Here is a 10,718-nt window from a genome sequence, read left to right as displayed (position 1 = left end):
CAACTGAACACTATGATAATGCAATAGAGATATAGATGTGTCTTCTAGTCACATGGTTCCAGGAGATATCCATCACTTATTTTGCTCTTGTCCCGACTCTCCTGTTTGTTGGCAAGATGTCTGCACATTTATTTCTCAATATATTGATTCTGAATTCTCCCTCTCCTATGAAAATGTCTTTTGGGGCTTAATTTATAAGCCCTCTTTAGTACTGATGACTTTGTTGCTTGATCTGTTATGTTTTACGTGTTGTTATGTTCGCTATGATCATTGTTAATGTTGCTGCTTGTCAATAAAGCATTGAGACAAACACTGGGCTGCTCTGGGCTGGATTGGTCTGGCCTGGAGGAAGTTAGGTGCTCGCTGGTGACATCGAGCAGCAGCTTCGTGTGAACCAGGAGCCGCAGGGTCACCTTTCCTCTCCCAGTGCTCCCAGTGCTCCCAGTCCCCGGCGCTGCTCCTCACTCCGCACCGGGACATCACACCTTCTCCTCGGGCCGACGGTGGTGTCGCCCGTGTCTCCGCCTCCGCCACAGAGGGGTGTCAGGGGCCGGCAGCTGTGCGCGCCGGGCGGGGTGCTGCTGCTAGCTGCTCGCTGATAAGAGATAACCCGGGCGAAGACGCCTGTGAAGCCGAGATAAAACCGACTTTAACGGTCACAAGTCGACGATGCACCGGGGGCAGGCTCGGCAGCTGGACGGCTGTTGAGGCGGTGTGTTGACCTGAGGGCGGCGGAGCGGACATGGACCTTGCACCACCTCGACACCACTTGTTTATTATCCCCGGTTAATGTCTCTGACTCTTGTTTAGCTCGCATCTGGGACTATGTGGCTGTTAGTCCGCACGGCAGGCTGCACACACGGAGGGCATTTGTCCCGACTGAGGCTGACCCAGGCCAGGGGGCTGTCACAGGGGCTCCGCCGGACCCTCTCAGCGGACCCCCGGAGGAGGAGCGGGGCTAGCTCCTCACTCCACCCGGTCGCCAGGCCCCTCACCTCGGTCCTGCCCCGCAGCTCGCTCTCCATACTCTGCTTACACACGTCCGGGTCCACAGCCCGAGCCCGGGCAGTCACACGCACACCTGTCGCCTTCGCAAGCTCCTCAGCCGCCTCCTCGTCCTCCTCGTCCTCATCTTCCTCCCCGGCCACCCAGCCGGACCCGGACAGGGAACAGACGCCGACCACCGTCCCTCTGGAGGATGTGAAGAGGATTGTGGGACTCGCTCATCCAGAGAGATGGAGACTGGCAGGTAAACTGTGTGTGTATAATGGGTCTGTAAGGCCAGAGGCGTAGCGCAGGCAGCTAGGGCCCTCTTTACATGTATCTGCCCCCCCCCCCCAGCATTACCATAGTTTTATGTTAAGCTCAGAACTGGATCTATTGAGATAAGTGCTGTTCTATTAGTTTTCTTTAAGAAGATTGTTAAAATGATTTCCCTTTCCTGCCAATCCCATGTCATTTAATTTCTTCCACCAAGGGGGTTACGTTTTCACCTCTGTCATTCTGTTTGTAAAGGCCGATTCCTTTCATTCATTCCACCAAAACTCTAGTGGCGGTAGAGCTTCTTTGCTGGTGTTGAGTGTCTTCAACTTTCAGGTCCCCTTATTTACAAATTCTCTGGCTTCTCTGTTTACTTCAGAACAATGCCAAGTGGATCATTCTGGAGTTGCAGCTGATAGATGTTGAAGAGCAATACTTTTTCTTAAAGACCAGCAACGAAGAAGAGAAAGATGTCGTCCGTGTTCTTTCCTTAAACTCTATTCAAAAATGGCGACAAGTGGACCAATCACAGCTCTTGCTGTTTGCGTCGACTCGATTCGTAGCTACATTTTTGGGGAGGTGCACGCCCGTCGGGTTACAGCATAGGGCTCTGTGTAGGGTAGATAGATAAATAAATACTTTGTTGATCCAGAGGGAAAATTTAGGGTTCACGTCTGTGCGGAGGCTTCGGTGTAGCTTCGATTCAGAAGCATGAATTGGGCTTTGGCGTGAAACTATGAGACGGATTACCACTAAACATGGGGTAAGGATACAGTATGAGTCAGAGAAGAACTCATTACATTTAGTTCTATTTTGATTTAGGATCTTTAAAACAGTCTTCATATGCTCTCTGGTCTACTCAATTTGAAAAACGTTCTCATAGATTATTAGCACCATCACAATGTTTTCATTACCTAGTAAAGGCTGCTACTGATCAGTACTTATCAGATTACAGATCAGTTCTTTCAGGTGTTCATTTGGAGATCAACGTTATAAGAGTTTGAAAATATCTTGTGATTAGGGGTTACTGTAATAACTGCTCCCAAATTTGATTTAAACACTTTCTTTGATCATTTGTAACTGTGGTTTTAGTTTCCACGGTCTTCATTGCATCTTCTGCTTTTATTTAACCTTTCCTCTTCATGTCTCATTTCTCTTTTTTTTTTTTTATCATTCACCCCAGCTGCTTTTGGATTCCTAACTGTCTCCAGTGCAGTCACCATGTCAGCACCGTTCCTCCTCGGTAAAGTGATCGACACCATATACACCACTGGAACAGACACAGAGGCGATGACGGCTTCCCTGACGTCATTATGCATCATGCTGACGGGAGCGTTCCTGTGTGGTGGAGCAGCGAACGCAGCCAGAGTCTACCTCATGCAGCTCTCAGGTGAGACGAGGAGGCAGATTACAACTGTACAGGCACAGACACATTCACATGAAATGGGCCCAAAGAAACAATACATGATGATTTTTCTACTGATTCACAATTTAATAATTCAACTCATTGTTTCAGTGTCACTCTGTATTCCTCACTAATATATTTTACCTTCTCTCTGCAGGTCAGCGGATTGTTAGTAATCTCAGAACCTCCGTCTTCTCCTCCATTCTCAGACAGGAAGTGGCATTTTTTGACCGGAACAGGACCGGGGAGCTTATCAACCGCCTCTCTGCTGACACAGCCGTAGTGGGGCGCTCAATCACAGACAACCTTTCAGACGGTCTGAGAGCTGTCGCCCAGGCAGCTGCTGGTGTCAGTATGATGGTGAGTACGTCCCTCAGAGTGGTCCTCTGTGTCTGGTGAGGACAGGTCTGAATGCCGAATTAACAGACATAATTTAAAGCATAGATAAGTGTGTTGGGTATTATATTTCTGATGAGAGAAATTATTTTAGCACTCAATTACTACAAAAAAGGACACGCTCAATATCCTTTTAGCCACAAAAGAATGATCTCTCACATCGTGTCTATTCATTTTATCAAAAAAGATAAATAGAAATGTGATGTCAATCTAAAACATCTAATCCAAAACATGTTTTGTGATTGTGAATGAGTTAGATGATATACATATGCTCATGATGCACGATGATGTTGACAATCGGTCGTTAAACAGCAGGTGGGCAGTGCAGACATCATACAGTACACATCGTAAAGATAAAGTAATTATACATTTTATTTATGAAGCATTTTTCCAGTTTAAGCACAAATTGCTTTCCAAGTCCAAAACGAAAAAAGAGTTAAGAAATCAAAACCAGAAACCGAACCCATCTTTGGCTCTCTGTCTTTGTAGGACATACAAAGACTTATCTTTTGTTTGCATATTTCCATTCAGAGCTATTGTATGTGAGCTGACAGTTTCCATTTATGTTATTGTTTGTGAGCTAAAGGATTGTCGGAAAACCAGTTTAAAAAATACTTCTTATCAATGCAAGATTATGTTGAATGAGTGCCACACCCCAGACAAACTAAGAACTAGGATATATACAGTCTTGAACTGAAGGTTCAGGAAGTAAGATTGACCTGTAAGTTTGTATCATAAACACCTTTGTATCATGTTTATAATCAGAAAGCTGATAATAAACATGATGCACGCGTGAGGACAATTTGTTTCCCCTACAAGGACGTAAAATGATTTCCTGGTGTCGTGAACATTGAAGGAAATGAATTTAAATAATTACTGTAACGACTGAGTAATTTGGTTTGAACGTCTTTTGTTCCCCTCCTCCCTCTTCTTTTGGTTTCCATTAACACTGGGTTTTTCCCTCTGCTCTTCCAGTTCTATGTCTCCCCCAGTCTTGCGAGCTTTGTGTTGATGATTGTTCCTCCTCTGGCCGGGCTTGCGGTCGTCTATGGTCGATATCTTCGCACCATCTCCAAACGCACGCAGGACGCACTCGCACAAGCTACAGAGGTACAAATACAAACAGACTGAAGATACCGCTTAGGGTTTTGTTCTTAGTACAGGGATTTTTAAAACCTTATTTGATGATGTAGGTGTTGTAAACAAGGAAGATGTGTCAAAATAGGACTTCAAAGTTGTTTTGTTAATGAATTCAGTGTTTTTCCTTTTTAGTATATGAATTTAATAAAGCTCTTCTTTGAAAACAGCTGTTTGAATTAATGGTTAGTGAAGCCCTCTTGTCCATCCAATAGTTGTGTCTGTTTGATAGATGCTTCACTGCCTGTGCTAATTGAATTACATATGTAGACAGATTTAATTTGCTATGTTGGTAATCTAATTTCCGGTTGATAAAGCTCTAACAATAATGTGTATTTTGGATGTGTGTGTGTGTGTGTGTGTGTATGTGTAGTTGGCGGAGGAGCGCATCAGCAACCTGCGGACGGTCAGGGCTTTTGGTAAAGAGCTGTCAGAGGTCAGCACATACGCAGAGAAGACAGACCAGGTCCTCAGCCTGGCCAGGAAGGAAGCTTTGCTACGAGCTGGTTTCTTTGGAGTGGTAAGTGTGTGTGTTGTGTGTGCGTGGCAGCGATGCAAACCAAATCCATTGTTAGCAAATGAGCTGTTGCACACAGACTTCTGCATTTTGCCACTGTGTGTTAGGGTTGCTACATGACCACAGTACCTGTTGTGTCTCTGCTTGGGAGGTTTCATCATTAAAAAAGCATTTTCCAATCCTCCATACATGGTCAGAGAATAGATTGGCCCACTTGTGCTCTTGAAACAGGGAGAGGGGAACTACATCAAGTGATTTAACAGCTTAATGACAGGATTAATCAAGCTCTTAAAGGACTTAGCTGCTTTATAAACTGTATCATTTGGAAGTCTGTGTTCAATTCAATATGTCACAGCTTTTATCATTTCGTATGTCTAGATGTTCTGATAAAATGTTTCCCTTTCTGATATTTCAGACTGGTCTCAGTGGTAACTTCATGATCCTGTCAGTGCTCTACAAAGGAGGTCTTCTGATGGCCAGCCAGCACATGACTGTGGGAGAGCTGTCAGCGTTCCTCATGTACACCTTCTGGGTGGGCATCAGTATCGCAGGTAACACACATACTGAACATGCATGTGCACTCTCCCCTTATATGAATCTGTTTGTCTGCACTGTGTACATCCATGTGCACTATAACTATGATTGATAATAATGTGCATTTTTTTCTGTATTGATGCTTAGGACTGAGTTCATTCTACTCTGAGCTGATGAAGGGTTTCGGAGCAGGAACCCGACTTTGGGAGCTGCTGGACAGAAAGCCTGAGTTTCCTCTCAACGGTCAGTACACATACACAGATACACACATACAGGCGGGAGAGTATTACCACAATACATCAATGAGTTCCCTGTTTTCATTAGAGTTATTTTAGTATTCAGAAAGCAGATAATCTTTAGTGTGAAGCGGTTTCAGAATTGTTGATTAGAATATATTTTCCTTGAATAATTACTGCTAACAGAAAATTTAATCGCCTGAGCCGTCACTCTATAACCACATGAGTATTTTGCTGTCAACAACTTTCAAAGATTCACTGCTTGCTTGAAAAATGTGGGGATTTTACTTATTACAAACATCTCATCTTGCCTTTCATTTATAACCATGTTTTTGCCTCCTTATTTGCTTGTATATTTTATAAATTAATAATCAAAATATTATATTTTAATTTGTCTTTGTCCTCCATTCCTCCACAGAGGGTCTAGTTCTCCCTGCAGACCAGCTGAAGGGTGAGCTGCAGTTCTGTGATGTCTCTTTTGCATACCCGACCCGAAAAGAGGCTCTTATTTTCCAGAACCTTAGTCTGCTGGTCCCAGCTGGAACCATCATGGCAGTGGTGGGATCCAGTGGGTCTGGAAAATCGACCCTGGTCTCGCTGCTGCTCAGACTGTACAACTCCGATGGAGGTGAGAACAAGAGGTCATTCAGCTACTGTTCAGTCATTAGATGGTTAAAAATCCGATGATGACAAATGAATAAGTTCAGGACTATGTACTGTTGAGGAATTTTTGAGCATCCTCACACATTACTGTATATCCCACTATATATTTATGTTTATTGCATATTACACATAGGAGAATGGTGCCTTTCTAAATTCCACAGAAACTCCCTTCTCTCTCTAAGCAGTACCCATGTTAAAGATAAAGGGCCAACCAACAATGCATTGTAGCGTCTATGTTGAGGAACTTTCATATCTAACTCAGATGTGAAAGACAGAAAGACACCCACTTCATCTTCCACCAACTTTAACTCTTTTGCGTAGTTCACCAGTGACAAGACGTAAGGACACAATGAGATTTAGTTATTCATACTTTAGGCTTAACTATCCAATAGGATGCGAACACCTATATGTAACATAGAGAGTGACAGCAATTCTAGCCATTCATGGATGTGCTGTTAGATTGGGTGACGCAAGTAGAGGGAGATATATGGGGAGGCTGTGGGAGATATCTTCAGACTTGGGGGTGACAATTGCTCATGTTACTCTGTGAGCTTTGGATGTTGTTGCACCTTCTGGTCTCCTTCGTTCAAAGTCTACATTGAAACCTTCTGCATAAGACATCAGCTGCTGCCTGAGTTCTCCTTTCACCAGCTTCCAGAAAACTTTCATAACACATACTATATGTCAAACCTAAAAAACCCTCTCCTTTCCAGGTATCATCACCATAGATGGTCATGACATCAGGGATCTAAATCCCTATTGGCTCAGGCGTCACATTGGAACTGTCAGCCAGGTAATAAATAAATGAATGTTAAACGACCTATACAACATATCGCACAGTACAAAAACTGGGCAGACACACAAAACGGGTCAAACATTTACATTAACTGCAACCGTCCAAACAAAGAATTAGCATATTGAGTGAAGATCATCTCTCATATTGTCCCTCCGCTTCTTCCTCCTCTCTCCCAGGAGCCAGTGCTGTTCTCTTGCTCAATCAGGGATAATATAGCGTACGGTGCAGATTTCCCCAAAGCTGTGGCCACAGAGGACATCTACAGAGCAGCCAGAGATGCTAACGCCTATGATTTCGTTCAGGCTTTTCCTGATGGCTTCGACACTATAGTGGGGGAGAAAGGAGTGCTGCTGTCAGGTGAGGAACAAGCAGAGAGGCAAACAGAATTACCATAACACTGTTGATTCAACTGTATCTGCAGTTGTCTTTTACTATTTACTTTGTCAGTTGTTGTCAGAGTGGTGAACTGTTCCACTGAAACTCTGAGAAAATAATGTTTACAAACTTCACATAAAATGGGTATATATTACATATTGCACAATATAAACAGCAATTCAATATGACAAACTATAGTGTTATGTTTGTCCATTGCAGTTTTTCTGTTTCTGCCTAACCATACAGTGCACATTAGAGTGTAGCTATGGGTTCAGGTCGGGTTCATGTAAACCCTTAGGGAAGTGTGCAAATGAGGTTTCATTCTGTGTTGTGTCTCAGGTGGTCAGAAGCAGAGGATAGCCATAGCCAGAGCTTTGCTCAAGGTAAGAACCACAGCATCTTTGTGTTGCTTGTATCCTCATCCTTTCTGTTGAACCTGAATTACTTTGCATAACTATATATTTGTGTTTTCTCTCCACAGAATCCAAAGATCCTTCTTTTAGACGAGGCTACCAGGTAAGAGTCATGTCTAATTGAATTAAACAATTAAAGTACAGTCAGTTAACAAATATCCTTTACTTATAATCCTTCACTGTCTTTGTCTTTGTCATCTAAATTTTCTTGGTTTCCTTTGTGATGGTTGGAGACCCATGTTAGGTCAAATGTTAAAAACAAAAGACCCTAAACAATGTTTTTCCTCAGTGCACTGGATGCTGAGAATGAGTTCCTTGTCCAGGAGGCATTGGAGCGCCTGATGGAAGGTACATCTATTTGTCTTTTGAATTTCTTCCACTTAACTGACATTCAGTTTAATCAGCAGTTTTTTATGAATGATACTTATTATTCCTTTCTATGTCCTGCCCCTCTCATCCAATCAATAGGGAGAACGGTCATGATCATCGCTCACCGTCTGTCCACCATCAAGAATGCGAACGCTGTGGCGGTGCTAGATCAGCGCCGCGTGGCCGAGTGTGGTCAGCACACAGAGCTGCTAGGCAATAGGGAAGGGCTGTTCAGAAAACTGATGGAGAAACAGACATTTCTGCAGGAGGAACAGAAACAAGCTCTGCGCTGAGAGGACGGTGAGTAGAGACACATGGAATCAGAGGCGGAGGAAATCTGGAGGTGAAGTCAGTGGCCTCGCTCCACAATGGGATGAAATGCTCCCTGAAGACGGAGGAGGAGGAGAAAGAGGAACAAAGAAATTCTATTATTTTTCCTGGAATGGAGAGAGATGGATAAAACGCTGAAGGAAATCAGAGGAGGACTAGAGATGGGAGATGTGGAAGCCACTGAGAAACATAAAGGGATTCTCTTCAATGCTTTGAGTCCCTTCACCACTGGAATGACTATGTAGCATCACATAAAGACCTAGTTGTAATGGAAACCCAGGGTAATCCACAGTGAAGACATAAGAACTGAAACATGGATCAGTGAAGTTATAGAGAGACTTTCTTTTGATAATATATTTTTATTCTACACTGAAATAATGAGACCCGGAGAGAGGCTGAGTGTGAAAACGAGACAGGATGAAGACGGACACTCCTCAAACTCGAGGCTCATGGATTTAAATCACTGTCACTACTGAGGCTTTGAAGAGAAGCTCCAATCCAGGTTTAACTAGAAGGGCACTCACAGAGGGAAAAACCTCCGCCAAGGCTAATGCCATATTCTGTCATGTTAAAGAAATTGGTTCCTGTTCTTAATTTCCCACCCTGTCAAAAAAGTTTTTTTGTGTAATCCTGTTTACAGACAAACAGCAACGAGAGCTTCATTGGTGCAGGTAATTATTCAGACCAACAAAAAACAAACCTATTTCATTTTATGAGATGTGACACTTCAATTTGTTGTCACTTTTACGATTTTCATAACTAAATTGGAAAACAGTCAGTCTAGGATGTTGGATACAAGTGTCTATGTAGCACAGATTTTACTTCTCAGAGCTTCTTCCTGCCATTTTGAATTGGAAACAAGACAAATTAAGCAGATATTCATAATTTTTTACTCTGTGCTGTCAAGGACAACACTAGTCTGACATAGCGTGATTAATGCACTGTACGCACATTTGTTGGGGGAAAGAAGAGCAGCAGTACAAAAAGTCTCATGGGACTTACTGTCTAGTTTCCTTGCCTTGGATTTAAGTGCCAGCCCTGAAAAATGTCATCATCATCCCTTCACCTTTTTATCTTTTTCCAAAAAGAGCAAAACCTGTGACTTTCTTGCTCTTGACATTAAATTATGGAAAAGCTGAAACAAGCATTAGATCATGCGAGTGTCATCTGACCTGATTATATTGTGACATGTTGTCCCCTCCATGCCCTTATAAAGTGTGCGTGTGTACACTTGGCCTTCATTAAAGTCTATTCAAACAGCTCTTAAACCCCCTACATGTCGGCCTCCGCGCTTTTGAGCCGGTTAAATATTATCGCTGGCTCTGAGAGTCCGACTTAGGAGTAATGATTCTCCTCAGTAACTATTTGGCTCGTAAAAAAAACAGTTTACCGCTCAGAGAGTGGATTTTCTTGTCTTGTTTACACCACACATGCAAATGCCTTGAGCTGCGCTCTGTGACCTTAAAGTAAGTCCAGATTCGGTTGTTTCTAGAATTGCACATCAGGAACAACCCAGCTATGTTTGGTTGCTGTCGTGTTGTATATGTTGAACAAGCGTCCTTTGTTTAGGATCCGAAACTTGAATCTTTGTGGATGTAACTTTTTATCCACAATTTGAGGGCAGCGATTTGTGGAATTAAAACAACACTGATCACTGATTATCAGCCGCTTTATTGTCTCACTATGGTCATTATACTTTGGTTCTTGTTTTTGTATATTAATTTATTACAGTGCTTAGATTGTATATCAGTTAACATATTCTTTAAAGGCTGATTTATTATGGGCAGTTTTCCAATAGTTTTATTCTCTTTATTTGTATGTCTTGTTATTTCAACAATAAGACAAACAGTTTTGACTTAACATTTATAAACTAAATCTCACTTCCAGTGATGCCATGACCATCATCTGTTACCATCACTTCTTATGTTTCGTCTCCAGTGTCTCCTCCACCCATTTATGTAACCCAAACTTTAATCCACTGCATTCATCAATTATTATAAATCACACAGGACAGCAAACTCGTATGATTGTTATGTATGTGTTGAGTAATAAATAATATGACCTTCATGATTTTTTTATGATTTTCTGTTTGCTAAGTTATACATATATGTAAAGAGAAATAAATATTGATTCTTGAAATAATATTTCAAAAAAGAGATTCTGTGGTACTAGTATTACATTTTAATGTCTGATTTGTATTAGAGAAGTTGTCACTTAATTTGATTAAGCAGTTTAACAATATTTATTAGTTTGTTTGGTTTAGTTTGTTCATTTTGCAATTAAAAAG

General features: G+C 42.3%; 1 protein-coding gene across 1 annotated transcript; it reads left to right on the top strand.

Moving 5' to 3' along the window:
• Positions 1–377: 377 nt before the first annotated feature.
• On the top strand, positions 378–10,498 carry abcb10 (ATP-binding cassette, sub-family B (MDR/TAP), member 10). The gene is made up of 14 exons (XM_061067907.1): positions 378–1,249; positions 2,444–2,650; positions 2,823–3,025; positions 4,037–4,171; positions 4,572–4,718; positions 5,131–5,266; positions 5,397–5,492; positions 5,904–6,113; positions 6,862–6,941; positions 7,121–7,301; positions 7,659–7,702; positions 7,801–7,835; positions 8,022–8,080; positions 8,201–10,498. Exons 1-14 carry the CDS (start codon positions 826–828, stop codon positions 8,392–8,394), a joined length of 2,151 nt encoding a protein of 716 aa, XP_060923890.1. The 5' UTR covers positions 378–825; the 3' UTR covers positions 8,395–10,498.
• The last annotated feature ends 220 nt before the right edge of the window (positions 10,499–10,718 follow it).

Source organism: Limanda limanda, chromosome 3 (genome assembly GCF_963576545.1).
Source record: "Limanda limanda chromosome 3, fLimLim1.1, whole genome shotgun sequence".
NCBI lineage: Eukaryota > Metazoa > Chordata > Actinopteri > Pleuronectiformes > Pleuronectidae > Limanda > Limanda limanda.
This window is presented reverse-complemented; position numbering and strand designations above follow the sequence as displayed.